The following is a 20,138-nucleotide window of genomic DNA, read 5'->3' on the forward strand; positions in this document are numbered from 1 at the left end:
ATCATGGCATTGTACATCAGAAGCTAAACATTAATGAATGCCAACTATAATTTTATATATATAATGTGATGGTTCAGTGTGAGGTCGGAGGGATAGTGGATGGGGGGAGGGGGGTTCACAGTATGAGGGATATAAATGATGAACGTCTAAGTATTACCTTGTTTTGTACACCTGAAACTAATAAATAAATAAATTTATGAAAAAAAAAAAAAGAACAATTTGAGGAAGCCCTTCCCTTCCTCTGTAAGGTAACAGGGTTCCATGGTTGCGGCTGCCCTTGAATACAATTATATTAACATTTAGTTTACATTTTCAAAACTAAGAGTTAAGTTTATATATTAGGAGTTTGGGTATTGTTCTAGTACAGAATATTAAATTTATTACTCTTTTTACTTCCTTTGGCTTTTTAAAAATACATTAAAAAAAAAGATCTAATTAGGGAAAATAAGAACATTTATTTACTAACCATCTCAAATGTACCAGGCATCTGCCATGCACAGTTTATTTCTTTTCCACACAAACAACAAATATAAAAATGGTTTGATGCTGGTTAGCCCTCTTCCTGCTTCCTGACCATTCCAAGACACTAGAATAAAATGATGAACCCACAGGATCCATTGCTGTCCCTGCCCAGCAGGTTTCGCTCCTAGACCTTCACATGACTGGCTCCTTCTCATGCTTCACGTAGCAGTATCCCACACAGACGTTTACTTCAGGTCAAAACACTGAGCTCGCACCAACAGAGCCTCAAGTACCGAAACACTACACATCAACAGGGTATCGCCTATCACAGTCTCCTGAAGTTTAGCATCCCCCAGATTAGAAATCCACATGCCCCTTCTAACTTTTCCACTCTGTTCTTGACACTACGGCCATTTGATTGTCCTTCAGGTTTACAAAAAGTGTCCCCACCATTTGGTAAGTCACTACCGCCCACTGTGATCATTGATTTTACATTTCTATAGCTCCCTTTACACTTCACAAAGTGTTTTCACATTTGTTACCACATTAGTTCATTTCACACCCTGAAAGGTAGGCATAAGTACCTTTATGATGAATGAGGTCACTGACATCCAACAGGTTAAAAAGAAGTTTCCCCCAGATCCCACAGCTAGTAAGTGACCTATCCAGGGTTCTAGTGTGTTCTTATCGTCAAACACAGTGTCTACACCAGTAGGCAGCAGCTGCCTATATCAGAAGATCACACTCCTCCTGTCTCTTTTCACAGCTGTCATCTCACATTGGCTCATCATTACTTTGTACTTCTATTACTACAAGCATGGTTGCCATCAAGATACTCAATGCATGCTATTTTATCTGAACAGGACAGTTGTTGTGTATTAAAGCAGCACTCGGCCGATTGTCGTTAGTATAATCCTGCACAGTATTACTATTAACAATGCTCTTCCTTCCCTGGAAAAGTTCCTTGCAGATCTATTGGAGAATACAAATACAATAATACTTGCATGTAGCAGGCATTATCTTTTCAAATTCCAAGGTATAAAAAACCCTAAATTCCAAATTCTTTCTTTCTGAATCTCGTTAGGACATTTACACAACCGTAAAAACCACAGAATCATGCATTTGGGCATACCTCAAGCTGGAATAATTCTTTAGCTTTTAGGTAAACTTAACTTCAGAACCCAACTGATTCCTTATGACTTGGAAGCCTTCTCGTTTTATACTATTCTACACCGACCGCCTTCAGTGACCCATGCAAGTTAGCTGAGCTGTACTACGCTGTCTCATTATATTCAGCACATATGTATTTTATTAATTATAGGCTAAACCATAATAAAATAATTTAGGTGGGGAAATGCAGAGGTGAGAAAGTATAGTCAAACCATACCTTTTATGTTTTAACATCACCGGATGGTGATATTTAAAATAATAAAGATAAAAAAATAGTAGTGAATGACAGTACCTCAGAATCCCAACATGATTTTTCAGCTTCTTCTTTCAATCTTAATGCCGATGTTTTAACTATAAAACGTAGTCACAGAACATTAATGTGAACATATATTTCTATGCATTTTAAATACACATCCAAGTCATGAATATTTCCATAAAAGTAACAGCAGAAAAGAATTTCAGGGGGTCAAAACATTTGCAAGAAGAAGCAGTTGTTAGTAATGGGGATACTTTTGCAAAAAAGATAGGAACAAATGCTTATAAGAAATGAAAATCACAGTTGGATCTACACGTGTTACATTTGTGCATAGCAGCACTTAAGCTGGACAGAATTCATAGATAGTCACTAAATTATCACTTGTATTATTTTGGTGTGCTCCATCAACACAAGTCAAGATATCAGTTTTTGTTTGCTCTTGTGGAGCACTTTCAATAATATCCACACCATTTTCTCTTTTTCCAATTGGCGGCTTGGTTGCTTCTTTCTATTAAAAAAAAAGAAAAGAAAAACCCAACTTCAGAAAACATCATATTCATTTACTCCTTCACTCGCTCACTCAGTCCTTCAGTCAGTAAGACAACAAACCGCTATCATAGCCATCAAATCACAGGCATAGACCCAGGGGAAGCTGGAAATAGAAATGAAAGACTTTGTCCTATATTCTAGTAGAGGTCGATATACTATAATTTGTGAAAACAATCAGAACAGAAAAGTACCGCTCTCCAGTCCTACACCTCAGATCAATAAAGTATAGTACGGGCACAAAAGAAACAACAATCAGTTGTACCACATGCTGCAAAAACAGGGCTGCATCTTGAAAGACATACGAGGTGCGGAGGGAAACCATGAAGGGGAGTCCAGAAAGGGCAGCGGGCGCAAAAGCCTGCGTATGAAACAACATATTGTAAGTGAGGGCAGAAGAAGAATGGGGTAAGCCTGGAACTCTGAGAATGGGATGGAGAGACAACTGCAGAATCAGAACCAAATCAAAGAAGGCACGTGTCATGCTAGCAGATGAATTCTACCCTCACGTCATGGGGAATCACTCAGTAAACAAAGGTTTGCATCATCACAATTCTAGTTTACAACAGCCACTCGGGCACCATTTATGATATTGAGGAGTTCCATTTCTTTCTAGGAGCCTATCCATCAGCCTGTCTTGCTTCACGACATAGCGCCTCGCAGCTGCCTACAAATCACGAACACAGCTACCAACAACAGGTCACTCTGTAGCTTCCCCTAGGTGGCTCCCGATAGGGCACAAACAGCAGCTGACCTGGGCCTGCCCCACAGCCCCTCCCAAGAGGCCCCAAATCCAACACACCTTGGACCAGCTTCAAGTGACACCAGAACAGCACCAAATTGGCTTCACAAATGACAAAGCCAAGCCATGGACTGAGCAGACACCGGAGTCCTGCTACAGCCGATCTCACTCTGCGAGGTCAGCCTACACACAGGGGTTCATCTACTGCAGTCACAGCCAGTCGTCCTGTGGGTCAATTCCACACCCAGATGTGCCAACAGCAATAAGGCTCAAGTACAACAGGAGGGCACACACCAACCACATGAGCTTCTGGAACACAAGGCTCAGGTAACCGGGGTCTGTACCACTGGGCCACACACAACACCTGGTACATAAGGCAATACTGTCAAGATGAGGAGAATTGGCAGATCCACAGAATACACAGAAAGAAACACAGAGAGGAAGTGAAAAAAGATGAGAGAAAAAAAATTTCTCTAATGAAAGACCAGGAAAAAAAAACTAGAGAAAGAACTAAACCTAATGAACACAAGTTATCTACAGGACACACAGTTCAAAATACTACTTCTAAGGACACTCAATGAACTTTTGGGAAAAAGTAGATAAACGTTGTAACACATCAACAGAGACAGCAAACATAAAAAATGGACATGGAAATCATTAACGAAAGTCAAACATGAAAAATAGAACATCTGAAATGAGTAATTAATAGATGGAATCAGTACCAGATTTCGTTGAGGCAGACGTTCAAATCAGTGATTTGGAAGACAAGGGAGCAGAAAATACACAATCAGAACAGAAGAAATAGATATGAAAAATGACTATGGGTCAAAAAAAAACAAGAGAGAGAGAAGGCTTTAAGGGACTTCTGGGACAAGATAAAGTGTAACAGCACTCGTAAGGCTATCAAAAGGAGAAGAGAGAGACAGAAAGGAATTGAAAACCTATTTGAGTAAATAATGACGGAAATCTTCTCTTACTTGTTGAAGGAAACACAAGCGTAGGAAAAACAGAGTTCCAAGCAAAATAAAGCCAAACAGGCCCAGACCAAGACATACCAGAATTAAAACACCAAAGGGTAAAGACACAGAGAGATATTAAAACCAGCAAGAGAAAAGCAGTTAGGTACATACAAGGGAGCTTGCATAAGACTGTCAGGTGATCTCTCAAAAGTAAATCTGAAGGCCAGAGGAATGGGTAAGAAATATAGAAATGTGATGAAACGCAATAATTTACAACCAAGAGCACTGTATCCAGCAAGGCTCTCATTTAGAATCAAACGAGAGGAAAAGAGCTTGCCAGAGAAAAAGGAGGTGATGCAGTTCAGCACCAGGAAACCACTATCACAAGAAATGTAAAACCACGACTAGAAAAAAAAGGAGGATGAGGAGAAGGAGGAGAAAGAGCAGGAGGGGGAGAAGTGAATAAGAAAATGCCAATAACTACGTACCTACAAATAATTACTTTAAATGTAAATAGATTAAATGCTCCAGAAAAGACATAAGGTAGCTGAATGGTTAAGAATGCAAGACCCATACACACGACAATCAAACTACAAACTTTCTTCACCGCAAAGGAAACCAACAACACCATGAAGTCACGACCGGATGAATGGAGAAGATATTTACCAATGATATATTTGATAAAGGGTTGACATCCAAAACATATAAGGAACTCATAAACCTTAACACCAAAAGACGAACAATGCAATTACAAAATGAGAAGAGTACCTGAATAGACTTTTCTCCAAAGGGGTCACACATATAGCCAAGAGACATACGAAAACATGCTCCGTGTCACTAATCATCAGAGCAATGCAAATTAAAAATACAATGAGCTACCACCTCACAACTGTCAGAATGTCCATGATCCATGAATCAACAAGCAACAAGTGTTGGTGAGGATATGAAAAAAAACGGAGTCCTCGTGCACTGTTGGTGAGACTGCAAATCCAGGCAGACAATGGAAAACAATATGGAAGTTCCTCAAAAATTTAGATATAGAACTACCATGTGGCACAGAAGTCCCTCTTCTGGGTTTTCCTCCACAGAAATCCAAAACACTAATTAGAAAAGCAATATGCATTTCTATGGTCGTTGCCACATTATTGTCTTTTTCTCTTTTTTTATTGTTTTGCCGCATTATTTTCAATAGTCCAGATAAGAAAGTAACCAAAAAATCCATCATCTTGGAGAAAGAAGAAGATGGACATATATATATAACAAAATGCTACTTGTCTGTAATGAAGAATAAATACTTATCGTTTGTGACACATGTGTGGACCTAGAAGGTATTATTCTAAGTGAAAAAAGTCAGACAGAGAAAGACAAATACCACATGATTTCACTTATTGGTTATGTCCAAAAAAAAAAAAATAAATGAACAGAGAAAAGGGAAACAAACTCATAGGAGCAGAGAACGAACTGATCCTTGCCCGGTTCGAGGATTGTTAAGGGAATGATTGAAATGGAAACAACACTAAGAAGTATAAAGTGGCAGATATAAAATAGTTGTGAAGATTTCAAGTACAGCACAAAGAATACAGTAAATAGGATTGTAATAACGAAGTACGGTGTCAGGGATACCACACTAATCGGGGTACCAGTTTGCACATTATATAAATGCCTAATCACGATGCTGTACACCTGAGGCTCACATCATATTGAATGTCAGCTGTAACAGAAATGAAAAATTTTACATTTAAAAAACAAAACTAAAAACTTTCTGAAACTTGACATTTGACTATATGGTTTTTAAGAATCTCTGCTTTTGACCAGAGTAAAGAAAGGATCCTATCTTTTGTAGACACTGCTCCTTTCTTTACTTTGGTCAATGCATCATGGACATGGGCATAGAATCTCACGGACATATTTTTATAGGGAGCAGCCAAGAGCATCATCAGCTTTGGAGCCAAGTGGATTTTGCATCAAACCCTCAAACTTCTCCCTGGCTACTGCAAGTCATGCTGCCTAGACTGTCTTGGTCTCCATTTACTTATCTCTGAAGATGAAGATTCCCTTCCTTCACAAAGCTATTCTGAGGATTAACTCACATCGTGCTGGTTACAGAATAGGTGCAGAACAAGTGTTGATTTGACTATGGACTATTTCACCATATCAGTGAAAAGAAAATCTGTGTCGCTCTTGCTTATACGGGCCAGGGCCCATGCATCAATACCACATAATAAAACACGCCATTAAAACACTAAACTTGGGAAAAAAAATCTCTGCTTTTCAAATTGGTTATTATTTTATGCAAAACATGTACTCTTCAATTAGATGAAGACACTTAAATATATTCACAATGCAATGATTTAGATCATTGTCCAATCCCTTTGTAATATGAGTTTTGAGATGGAGAACGTGAATTCGAAACTTCAAAACTCTACTATTATTTTAGTCTAAACGATGAACCTAGTATACCGGAAACTAATATAAAACAATATGGAATGTCCACGGAATGTCAATGAAAAAAAAATGGAGAAAACACTCCCTCCTAACAAGGATAGGATACCAACATACAAAGTGTAAAAAAATAAAACTATATGTCTTATGCTATACAGTTTTAAAACTGAAAACTACCAGCAAGATTTCATGACTGTTACAATGAGTACCGGAATCCACTAAAGATTTCATTTAGGCACGAGTATGATAAAAGTCAGGCTGGTATAACGTAAAAGTCACATTAAAAATCCTTACCCTTAACCAAATTGCATATCTCCGTCACTGTGGGAAAACTCCCTGTAGAATTTTACTATCACTATACATATCCCAGCCCCTTCTTTTTCTCAGCTCCCGTCTTCAATACTTATTAAAGTTAAAAGAACAACAACAAAACAATGAAGCGTCAAATGGTCATATGTTATAAAATGTTTCACGCTGACCAATTTTCCATAACAAACATAAAACAATGATAGGTGGAGCACTACTAAATTTTACAACTCAGTGCTACACAAAACTAAATTAAGAGCACAAAAGTTAATTTCACACAGGAGACTTTTACCTTGGTATCAACATTGAAGAGTCGATCGTCTAATGTAGACCATGAATCATCACTGCCACGTTTCCAGGAAAGAGTTCAGGGTAAAGATACACAACAGAAACAAGTGAATTCATTTCTTTACAAAAGCAACAACAACAACAACAAAAGGAGTAAAATTCAGCTATCTGCATATGAAATGAAGTTTCTTGATATGATTAAAATTTAGATGATGTTCTAGAAAAGCGATCAGTTATCTATTTCTGAATGCACCACTCCCAACTCATGCACGAGTTAATGAAGATACACTCTAAGTTTCCATAACAAAGAATGACAGCCAACATGTTGGCAACACCTGACAGTACCTTGTTTTCACCAAAAGTCCCCAGGGCTGAATTGAAAACGCAATTAATAGCTGACAAGAGGAACCTGAACTGGGACAAAAGCAATGAGCTAAATCGAGGTAGAACTATACACTGACCCTTCTCCATGGTCTGTCCCTGGTTCAAAGATTAATCTGTGTGGGTCAAAAACGGCAGTCTTGCGTCTTTAATGTAGAACGCAGTTATTAAATAGACTCCATTCCTTCCTTTCACCCTGAAACACTACAGTGAGTTCCCTGAAATGTGTGAAATGTTTGCAAGTTACACGTACAAAAGTCAAAGAACAAATATGTATGTTGTTAGCCTCCCCACTCTCCGATCACTTGTCCGCACAGCTTCCTGGCAATCTCCAACCTTGAAAACTTCAGCCTACGAAGGCATAGACTCCTGAAACAAGGTTGGGCTCAAATGACCCACAGTAGGACTTTTCTATTTCCCTGTTCCTGGAAAATAAGCTCAATGGAGCCTCAGTCATCCACTCCCAACACAGGCATGTTACCACCTACCCAACTCCATTACTGTTTTCACAATCAGTCCTCCCTCTGCCCAACCCTCCATCTCCATGGGAAGGACATCAGCCCGTTGGGAAAAGAGGTGGAGGTGACGAGACACCTGCCGTGGGCCATAGATCTATGTAGTTCAGCAATCTCCAGTGCCTTTGGACTCGAGGGGACCCCCTCTGTAATTTCGGGTGCAGGTGGATAATACCACAATTCTACTTGCTATAAAGAGAATGTTTCCAGAGGCTCAAAGGTTTAATATGTTTTCATACAACCTTAAGTTTTGCTGGTTCCTCCAATTCAACAAACGAAAAAGCACCAACCTGTTCAGACGCCCTTGAACCCATTACTTTAATCTGCTTCTTTAGACAACTACCAACATCCGGTGTCCTTCTTGCTTGTAATTTCTCTTTACCTTGTCATACCCTACTATTCTGATCTCTTTTCCCTTATCTGATCTCTGATCTCTAATCTAAAAGCTTTATTCCTATTCCAACCCAGTGTTGGTCCTATTGAGACTTGGATTCCCCTGCTAATTCCATTCTTATCCTCTTCCACTGCATTCACTAGACCTTTCCATAATTAAACCCTCACCCAAAGGATGATAAAGAAGGAAGTGTACTGGGCTTAGAAACCTACACTTAATCTCATTTCATCACTCACTATACTCAAATAAGTCACTTTAATCTCTTGGGGCTCAAACTCCTCATGTGATCAACTACTTGACCAAAACATTAATGGCAGCATGAAGTACTAGGGGGTGTTTTGAATAATTAATTGCTAACATTCCTTTAACACCTGGAATTCTATGTACTTTTGATTCTGTCAAAAAAATGGAGAACACTTAGCTGGCAGAAGTGGAAAAAAATAACACAACAACGGCAACAATAATACCCCGAGAATGCAGAGAAAAAGGGGAAAAATCAAGAAAACTCATGGAAGAGGGAAGAAAGACTCTGGAAAAAGAGAAAAAACTTCCTACAACAAGGGAAAGGTATTAGCCAGAAGGGAAACACAGGCTGGGAAGTCAGTCAGTAGAGGAATCAATTAGAAATATCATCTCAATTTGTGCTGCATTAACACAACATGGTCTATACATAGATGATCTTCACTTACAGAACAACGATTCATCCCAAGAAGTGTACGTCGCATTATACCTGAAAACATTTATCTGATTAGGTCTTGCTTATGTACAACCTGTGGTTTGGTGGCCACAACGAACTGACATCTGCCCTCAACACTGATGGTGAAAACAAGGTTCTCGTGACTGCTGCAACTATCAAGTACATTCAGACAAGAGCTTGGGCTAACTGGGCTTGGTAGGAAACTTCTAAATCAGCACTAAGGCATCACTAAACGGGACTCTCTGAGGCCACCTGACGTGCACCTGAATCTTGAATCCAGACCTGTCCAGGCACTTCTCAGTACAGGCCGAGGGACAAGAGAACGGACTTGGGAAGCCAAGCAGGCTGAAGGTCACATCACGGGTCAGCCTCTTGGTAACAATGGAACCAGGGGTCAGTTAATCCACCTCCCGGAACCACACTCGTCTAATGAATAAAAACTAGGCCGAACAGCACAGCTACTTTGCGAATCTACTGTGCCGACGACCTGGGATTACCAAAGTTAGGCACATAATATTGGGTCTAGCCCAGAGCAGAACACTCATTAAAGCTTACTGGCTTCTCTGGGCAGTCTCTCAGTTAACATGCAATTTTAGAAATCCATAAAATCCTACCTGCTTGCAGGGTCGCATTTAGGACACTCATCCACTGTTAAAGAAAACATTTACATACATTGTAAATACACAACAGAAAAACACAGAACTTTCAAAGCATCAGATTCAAGTGATGTAAAAATGTTTCTTTGGGAACACCCCTGAAGACTATAGTAGAGTGAATGTTACTGATACAACTGGTGGGCAATTAATACATGAAGAACTTTTACTTCCTCTGCTCTATGTCTGTCTGTGTGTGTGTGTGTGTGTGTGTATACACACATATATATTTTAATATATATTCATACACATACACATATGCACAGATATATATACATATATACGTATGTACCTACATATGTGTGTATGTATGCATATATACTCCCCAGTGTACGCTAAATACTAGTCTAAATGGAATCACACTTTCTCCTTATTCCCTTTCTTATTTCCTTATGTTACTCTGATTGAGGAAGAATGCCAATGTCCTGCTAAAAGTTATTCTATTTGGCTGTAAGTTGTGTAAACAGAGTAAACATAAAGCAGATTTTGCTACAAAATGACTGTAGGAAATTCAGAACTACGATCATCCTACACAGAGATAGGCTAGGGTTGAACTCTTTGTGTGTTTTTTATTTCCTTCTTTGCTTTCTCTGTTTCCTGGTGGCTGTGATTCACACTAGTCATGGAGGGAAGAATTATGTAAGAGGAACACACCTCCAATTTGCGTCTTTCGTTTGTCTATTGCGGCCATCTGTCCAAACTCTGTGGATGCTGACAGAGGTTTTCTAAATGAGTGTGTGACAAATGGCCATTTATCACGAAATTTCGAATCCCAGGATCTTTGACAAGTTTCATGATTGAAAATCAAAGAAGCAACATTCCAGCTGGGAGAATCTGAAAATAAAATTTTCGTTTATGAGGAGGTAAAAATAACACAAAGCTGACCATCTTGTAAAACGTCCTTCTTCAGAGAAGCAGTCCCACGTCCTCCTTTCTCCCAAACACTCTGTTCCTTCTTAGTACATTTTATTTTAGTTGTCCTATACTTGCCATTCACGTAAGTTAAGTTGAATTAACTATTGTCACTCAGCAATTTCTGTTATATAATGTGTTTCCAATTAAAGCTTTTCTTCTTAATAGTTAAAATGGTGTGGGTATGAATCTTTTTGTCATTATCAAAAGTTATGTCTAACCGCTTAAGTTTAAATATGTGTGACAAACATGGGTTTAAAACAAGTTTCAATGAATCGTACTATTTCAAATAAGAAACTACTTATTACAAGAAAATGGTCTTTTCTAAATGCTCCAATACGTTCAGAATTCACTTTTTAAGCCTTTGATAATTGAAATTCAAATGACAAATGACAGGCTTGGGTGACCTTATTGTTTCCAAGTAAAATACGATCAGGGCCCGACCGGTGGCTCAAGTGGTTAGAGCTCCATGCGCCTAACTCCGAAGGCTGCCGGTTCGATTCCCACAGGGGCCAGTGGACTCTCAACCACAAGGTTGTCGGTTCAGTTCCTCGAGTCCCGCAGGGGATGGTGGGCTACGCCCCCTGCAACTACTAATGGCAACTGGACCTGGAGCTGAGCTGCGCCCTCCACCAATAAGACTGAAAGGACAACAAGTTGAAGCTGAATGGCACCCTCCACAACTAAGATTGAAAGGACAACACCTTACTTGGAAAAAAGTCCTGGAAATACACTGTTCACCAATAAAGTCCTGTTCCCCTTCCCCAATAAAAAAAAAATCTTAAAAAAAAATACGTTCAAACTAGGTATACATTAGCTCCAAAGAATACAGGGCACCATGAGACAGAAAACAAATACATAACAAAACATTTTCCTTTTGCTTTTTAAACAAAATCTCAGCTTAAATCTACGAGACAAGTGAAAGAAAACCACACTGTAGAAGTGAAGCTTTAAAGCCTCTTTTATCACTTCACATCCAGGAAGCCCGTACATCATTTAAGACGGTGGTTTCCAATGTCATGTGAGAATCCGTGAAGTCCCAAGGTCTGTCAGTCGAGGGGCCCGAAAAGGTCAAAACTATTTTCACAGAAATACTGAATGTCATTTGCCATTTTCACTCTCATTCTCTTCTAAGTGTACAGTAGAGTTTTCCACAGCCGTGATATCACAGCTCTGATGGTGACATCATAGGTCTACGGTTACTGGGTCGTAGCTCCAATGGCTCACAGAATGCATGACTGTGTGTGCTCCTATTTTAAATTGTTCAGTTTTTATTTCTAATATTGTCACGATGTATGGAGCCTACCGACTTAAAAATGTTCTTTGGAATGCTCAATAATTTTTAATCGCATAAAAGCATCCCAAGGCACAAAAGCTTCAGAATTCCTGTTTTCAAAGATTGTGTCTACCAAATATTCATTACCATTAACTACTTCTCCCATTTTTAATAATCGAAGATAGCATAGGCGCACATACACATGCCGCCAGTGTCTGCTCAGCAGAACATCTGGTTGGCTTAAGACCATCAGTGTTACAACACTAAGAGGAAGTAAAGTTAAAAAACAATTGTCATGGTAGCAACTGAGGCTAACTTGGGTAAACGTCAAAATTCAAATGACCATTTGAAAACGCTGGAAAAATCTTCCAGTGTGATAATTGACCTCTGGTAACGCTATTAAGTACAGGGATTTTAAACTGGGACATTTAGGCTATGGAACAAACGGAGAACCATCTTAGTGAAGTCACCAATTTAAAATCTCATTTTCTTATTCCTGTGAATACCTTTTCTCAAACACCGATACCAACAATGACATCACATTATTTATGTCAAATCCTTCAATTAAATTTGTAACAAAAAAAAGGAATGAGAAAGAGAAGACTGCAAGCATGTCACATGTCCTTGCGTACTCCTGCGCAAAATTAAATTGGTATTACAAAGTGTACCTGGTCCGAAGAGTTGCACCAAATCCATTCCTACAGCTTTGTTAGGAACAGGATCTTCCAATTCAATGCTCGGCTGAAGGGGTTAGGAAACAAGATGATTAGTAACTAATGGACACTTCATGCAATCTCTAGCTAACAATTCAGGATAACAATATTAACGTTATAAACTCCAAGAAAAGGACTTTTTGAAAAATAGGTATTTAAGCAAATATTAGGTTGGTACAAATGATATTGCAGTTTGTGCAATTTTTTAAAACCTTTTAAACTGCAATTACTTTTGCAGCGAACTAAATACCTTGAAAAGTGTACTTCCTATACTTTGAAATATTTCTAATGATACATTCTTTTTGTTTGTTTTTTTAGTGTTAAAACAAGATACTTGACCGACATGGTAAGAAACCTTGGTGTATGTCCTGTGGAGTCTAAACAGAACATATTAGAACCTACTTCATCTAGGTCAACAAGTGCTTGGCAAAACCAAACTCTTATTTGATAAAAATTTTGATAGGAAAAGTGGTTAAACAGAATGACAAAGGTGTAAGAAAAACCTTTCTTTAAGTTATATTTAAATAAATAATAGGAAAATGTTATATATAGTTATGCAACTTTTCAAAAAGTTTAATAAGATCTAATCAGGGTAAAATAAGAACATTTATATGTTAACCATCTCAAATGTACCAGGCATCTGCCATGCACAGTTTATTTCTTATCCACACAAACAACAAATATAAAAATGGTTTGATGGTGGTTGACCCTCTTCCTGCTTCCTGACCATTCCAAGACACTAGAATAAAATGATGAACCCACAGGATCCATTGCTGTCCCTGCCCAGCAGGTTTCGCTCCTAGACCTTCACATGACTGGCTCCTTCTCATGCTTCACGTGGCAGTATCCCACACAGACATTTACTTCAGGTCAAAACACTGAGCTCGCACCAATAGAGCCTCAAGTACCGAAACACTACACATCAACAGGGTATCGCCTATCACAGTCTCCTGAAGTTTAGCATCCCCCAGATTAGAAATCCACATGCCCCTTCTAACTTTTCCACTCTGTTCTTCACACTACAGCCATTTGATTGTCCTTCAGGTTTACAAAAAGTGTCCCCACCATTTGGTAAGTCACTACCACCCACTGTGATCATTGATTTTACATTTCTATAGCTCCCTTTACACTTCACAAAGTGTTTTCACATTTGTTACCACATTAGTTCATTTCACACCCTGAAAGGTAGGCATAAGTACCTTTATGATGAATGAGGTCACTGACATCCAACAGGTTAAAAAGAAGTTTCCCCCAGATCCCACAGCTACTAAGTGACCTATCCAGGGTTCTAGTGTGTTCTTATCGTCAAACACAGTGTCTACACCAGTAGGCAGCAGCTGCCTATATCAGAAGATCACACTCCTCCTGTCTCTTTTCACAGCTGTCATCTCACATTGGCTCATCATTACTTTGTACTTCTATTACTACAAGCATGGTTGCCATCAAGATACTCAATGCATGCTATTTTAACTGAACAGGACAGTTGTTGTGTATTAAAGCAGCACTCGGCCGATTGTTGTTAGTATAATCCTGCACAGTATTACTATTAACAATGCTCTTCCTTCCCTGGAAAAGTTCCTTGCAGATCTATTGGAGAATACAAATACAATAATACTTGCATGTAGCAGGCATTATCTTTTCAAATTCCAAGGTATAAAAAACCCTAAATTCCAAATTCTTTCTTTCTGAATCTCATTAGGACATTTACACAACCGTAAAAACCACAGAAGCATGCATTTGGGCATACTTCAAGCTGGAATGATTCTTTAGCTTTTAGGTAAACTTAACTTCAGAACCCAACTGATTCCTTATGACTTGGAAGCCTTCTCGTTTTATACTATTCTACACCGACCGCCTTCAGTGACCCATGCAAGTTAGCCAAGCTGTACTATGCAGTCTCATTATATTCAGCACATATGTATTTTATTAATTATAGGCTATACCATAATAAAATAATTTAGGTGGGGAAATGCAGAGGTAAGAAAGTATAGTCAAACCATACCTTTTATGTTTTAACATCACCGGATGGTGACATTTAAAATAATAATGATAAAAATAATAGTAGTGAATGACAGTACCTCAGAATCCCAACATAATTTTTCAGCTTCTTCTTTCAATCTTAATGCCGATGTTTTAACTATAAAACGTCACAGAACATTAATGTGAACATATATTTCTATGCATTTTAAATACACATCCAAGTCATGAATATTTCCATAAAAGTAACAGCAGAAAAGAATTTCAGGGGGTCGAAGCATTTGCAAGAAGAAGCAGTTGTTAGTAATGGGGATACTTTTGCAAAAAAGATAGGAACAAATGCTTATAAGAAATGAAAATCACAGTTGGATCTACACGTGTTAGATTTGTGTATAGCAGCACTTAAGCTAGAAAGAATTCATAGATAGTCACTAAATTATCACTTGTATTATTTTGGTGTGCTCCATCAACACAAGTCAAGATATCAGTTTTTGTTTGCTCTTGTGGAGCACTTTCAATAATATCCACACCTTTTTCTCTTTTTCCAATTGGCGGCTTGGTTGCTTCTTTCTATTAAAAAAAAGAAAAGAAAAACCCAACTTCAGAAAACATCATATTCATTTACTCATTCACTCGCTCACTCAGTCCTTCAGTCAGTAAGACAACAAACCGCTATCATAGCCATCAAATCACAGGCATAGACCCAGGGGAAGCTGGAAATAGAAATGAAAGACTTTGTCCTATATTCTAGTAGAGGTCGATATACTATAATTTGTGAAAACAATCAGAACAGAAAAGTACCGCTCTCCAGTCCTACACCTCAGATCAATAAAGTATAGTACGGGCACAAAAGAAACAACAATCAGTTGTACCACATGCTGCAAAAACAGGGCTGCATCTTGAAAGACATACGAGGTGCGGAGGGAAACCATGAAGGGGAGTCCAGAAAGGGCAGCGGGCGCAAAAGCCTGCGTATGAAACAACATATTGTAAGTGAGGGCAGAAGAAGAATGGGGTAAGCCTGGAACTCTGAGAATGGGATGGAGAGACAACTGCAGAATCAGAACCAAATCAAAGAAGGCACGTGTCATGCTAGCAGATGAATTCTACCCTCACGTCATGGGGAGTCACTCAGTAAACAGAGGTTTGCATCATCACAATTCTAGTTTACAACAGCCACTCGGGCACCATTTATGATATTGAGGAGTTCCATTTCTTTCTAGGAGCCTATCCATCAGCCTGTCTTGCTTCACGACATAGCGCCTCGCAGCTGCCTACAAACTCACAAACGCAGCTACCAACAACAGGTCACTTTGTACCTTCCCCTAGTGGCTCCCGGTTGGGCACAAGCAGCAGCTGATCTGGGCCTGCCAGACAGCCCCTCACAAGAGCCCCAAATCCAACACACCTTGGGACCAGCTTCAAGTGACACCAGAACATGACCAAATTAGCTTCACAAATGACAAAGCCAAGCCATGGACTGAGCAGACACCGGAGCCCTGCTACAGCCGATCTCACTCTGCGAGGTCAGCCCACACACAGGGGTTCATCTACTGTCGTCACAGCCAGTCGTCCTGAGGGTCAATTCCACACCCAGATGTGCCAACAGCAATAAGGCTCAAGTACAACAGGAGGGCACACATCACCCACATGAGCTTCTGGAACACAAGGCTCAGGTAACTGGGGCCTGTACCACTGGGCGCCACACGACACCTGGTATATAAGGCAATACTGTCCAGATGAGGAGAATTAGAAGATCCACATAAACACTGAAACAAACACAGAGAGGAAGTGAAAAAAGAAGAGAGAAAGAAATTTTTCTCTAATGAAAGACCAGGAAAAAAAAACTAGAGAAAGAACTAAACCTAATGGAGACAAGTTATTTACCAGACACACAGTTCAAAATACTACTTCTAAGGATGTCAATGAACTTTGGGGAAAAGTAGATAAACGTTGTAACACATCAACAGAGACAGCAAACCTAAAAAATGGACATGGAAATCATTAACGAAAGTCGACTATGAAAAATACAACATCTGAAATGAGTAATTAATAGATGGAATCAGCACCAGATTTGGTTGAAGCAGACGTTCAAATCAGTGATTTGGAAGACAAGGGAGCAGAAAACACACAATCAGAACAGAAGAAAAAGATATGAAAAATGATTATGTGTCAAAAAGAACGAGAGAGAGAAGGCTTTAAGGGACTTCTGGGACAAGATAAAGTGTAACAGCACTCGTAAGGCTATCAAAAGGAGAAGAGAGAGACAGAAAGGAATTGAAAACCTATTTGAATAAATAATGACGGAAATCTTCCCTAACCTGTTGAAGGATACGCAAGAGTAGGAAACACACAGAGCTCCAAACAAAATAAAGCAAACAGGCCCAGACCAAGACATACCAGAATTAAAACACCAAAGGGTAAAGACACAGAGAGATATTAAAACCAGCAAGAGAAAAGCAGTTAGGTACATACAAGGGAGCTTGCATAAGACTGTCAGGTGATCTCTCAAAAGTAAATCCGAAGGACAGAGGAATGGGGAAGAAATATAGAAATGTGATGAAACGCAATAATTTACAACCAAGAGCACTGTATCCAGCAAGGCTCTCATTTCGAATCAAACGAGAGGAAAAGAGCTTGCCAGAGAAAAAGGAGGTGTTGCAGTTCAGCACCAGGAAACCACTATCACAAGAAATGTAAAACCACGACTAGAAAAAAAAGGAGGATGAGGAGAAGGAGGAGAAAGAGCAGGAGGGGGAGAAGTGAATAAGAAAATGCCAATAACTACGTACCTACAAATAATTACTTTAAATGTAAATAGATTAAATGCTCCAGAAAAGACATAAGGTAGCTGAATGGTTAAGAATGCAAGACCCATACACACGACAATCAAACTACAAACTTTCTTCACCGCAAAGGAAACCAACAACAACATGAAGTCACGACGGGAAGAATGGAGAAAATATTTGCCACTGATATATTTGATAAAGAGTTGACATCCAAAACATATAAGGAACTCATAAACCTTAACACCAAAAGACGAACAATGCAATTACAAAATGAGAAGAGTACCTGAATAGACTTTTCTCCAAAGGGGTCACACATATAGCCAAGAGACATACGAAAACATGCTCCGTGTCACTAATCATCAGAGCAATGCAAATTAAAAATACAATGAGCTACCACCTCACAACTGTCAGAATGTCCATGATCCATGAATCAACAAGCAACAAGTGTTGGTGAGGATATGAAAAAAAACGGAGTCCTCGTGCACTGTTGGTGAGACTGCAAATCCAGGCAGACAATGGAAAACAATATGGAAGTTCCTGAAAAATTTAGAAATAGAACTACCATGTGGCACAGCAGTCCCTCTTCTGGGTTTTCCTCCACAGAAATCCAAAACACTAATTTGAAAACAACATGCATTTCTATGGTCGTTGCCACATTATTTTTTTTTTATTGTTTGCCGCATTATTTTCAATAGTCCAGATAAGAAAGTAACCAAAAAATCCATCATCTTGGAGAAAGAAGAAGATGGACATATATATATAACAAAATGCTACTTGTCTGTAATGAAGAATAAATACTTATCGTTTGTGACACATGTGTGGACCTAGAAGGTATTATTCTAAGTGAAAAAAGTCAGACAGAGAAAGACAAATACCACATGATTTCACTTATTGGTTATGTCCAAAAAAAAAAAAATAAATGAACAGAGAAAAGGGAAACAAACTCATAGGAGCAGAGAACGAACTGATCCTTGCCCGGTTCGAGGATTGTTAAAGGAATGATTGAAATGGAAACAACACTAAGAAGTATAAAGTGGCAGATATAAAATAGTCGTGAAGATGTCAAGTACAGCACAAAGAATACAGTAAATAGGATTGTAATAACGAAGTACGGTGTCAGGGATACCACACTAATCGGGGTACCAGTTTGCACATTATATAAATGCCTAATCACGATGCTGTACACCTGAGGCTCACATCATATTGAATGTCAGCTGTAACAGAAATGAAAAATTTTACATTTAAAAAACAAAACTAAAAACTTTCTGAAACTTGACATTTGACTATATGGTTTTTAAGAATCTCTGCTTTTGACCAGAGTAAAGAAAGGATCCTATCTTTTATAGACACGGCTCCTTTCTTTACTTTGGTCAATGCATCATGGACATGGGCATAGAATCTCACGGACATATTTTTATAGGGAGCAGCCAAGAGCATCATCAGCTTTGGAGCCAAGTGGATTTTGCATCAAACCCTCAAACTTCTCCCTGGCTACTGCAAGTCATGCTGCCTAGACTGTCTTGGTCTCCATTTACTTATCTCTGAAGATGAAGATTCCCTTCCTTCACAAAGCTATTCTGAGGATTAACTCACATCGTGCTGGTTACAGAATAGGTCCAGAACAAGTGTTGATTTGACTATGGAGTATTTCACCATATCAGTGAAAAGAAAATCTGTGTCGCTCTTGCTTATACAGGCCAGGGCCCATGCATCAATACCACATAATCAAACAGGCCATTAAAACACTAATCAAGAGATCAAAAAAAATGGCGGCGTGAGGTGAGCCTCTGTAACGCTCCCCTGGAATTTACAACGAATCTGACAACAATAACTCCACAAAGGACTCCTTGCACAGCAGACAGGCAAGACGAAGAGGCCGACTACTGAATTCACCTCCAGGTGGGTGAATCGCGCGAGCGGGGGAGGAGGGAGAGGAGAAGTGCGGAGACGAAGCCGCGCGGGCGCAGGACGCAGACCTAGCTCAGTGCTCGGAGCCCGCTGCTCCCGGATCCTCCGCAGCTGCGGGAGCGGGAAGGACTCGGACTGCTAGGGCTCCGCTTACGGCCCACAGGGCTGAGGGGGCAGCATATAGCACAGCTGAACACAATGCTCTCTCACGGCAGACCTCGGAGCAAAGACTGAGGGAAGAGGGCTGAAATCGGTGGTTTAAGACCTCACTGCCGAGCGGAGAACGGAAGCCTTAGGCACAGAGACTAGCTGCCCCCTCCCTACCCTCCCAGAGCTCGCCCTGCCCCCACCTGCCCGGTGCTAGAAGCATTAAAGTAGCAGTGTCGGATCAAAGGACAGAATATTTGCTGCTCTGAGAACTGTGGACCGCAGACACAGATTCGCAGCTCAACTAGTTCTGGCAAAGGGGAGGGAGCTGTGGAAGCAGGACTGGCTGTGGTGGTGGTCGCCGCCATTGCTCTGGGCCACTTCTCACAACTCACCCCGCCCCTGGCCCCACCTATCTGGGCGGATCCCTGCGGGAGTAAACAGAACTGCTGAAACATACGGGCTCTGAATCTGGTGCAGAAAGAGCTTTGGAACTCCAAAAGCTCTTCGCATACCTATCAACCTGTTGCAGAAGACACTCCTGTAGATGTCTAGGAAGAGAAATAGTAAATCAGTGATTGCCATGAATAACCAAGGCAACAAGA

The 20,138-nt window shown here is 39.8% G+C and overlaps 1 protein-coding gene across 2 annotated transcripts in view; it reads right to left on the reverse strand.

Annotated features, from left to right (window-relative positions):
- Positions 1-358: 358 nt before the first annotated feature.
- LOC308495755 (uncharacterized protein) overlaps positions 359-20,138 on the reverse strand; it is a 57,035-nt gene continuing 37,255 nt past the window's right edge. Inside the window, exons 10-17 of one of the 2 annotated variants that reach the window (XM_081080730.1) lie at positions 15,220-15,259; positions 14,791-14,849; positions 12,668-12,740; positions 10,466-10,645; positions 9,773-9,806; positions 9,151-9,191; positions 7,176-7,227; positions 2,010-2,396 (exon numbers count right to left, since the gene is read on the reverse strand). In XM_081080730.1, coding sequence (XP_080936856.1) covers positions 7,205-7,227; positions 9,151-9,191; positions 9,773-9,806; positions 10,466-10,645; positions 12,668-12,740; positions 14,791-14,849; positions 15,220-15,259 — 450 coding nt within the window. In that variant the 3' untranslated portion in view covers positions 2,010-2,396; positions 7,176-7,204. Of the gene's footprint in view, positions 2,397-7,175; positions 7,228-9,150; positions 9,192-9,772; positions 9,807-10,465; positions 10,646-12,667; positions 12,741-14,790; positions 14,850-15,219; positions 15,260-20,138 lie in introns of both variants that reach the window. The other variant, XM_081080729.1, reaches the window with a different exon arrangement.

This window comes from Rhinolophus hipposideros, assembly GCF_964194185.1.
Source record: "Rhinolophus hipposideros genome assembly, contig: HAP1_SCAFFOLD_239, whole genome shotgun sequence".
Taxonomy (NCBI): Eukaryota; Metazoa; Chordata; class Mammalia; order Chiroptera; family Rhinolophidae; genus Rhinolophus; species Rhinolophus hipposideros.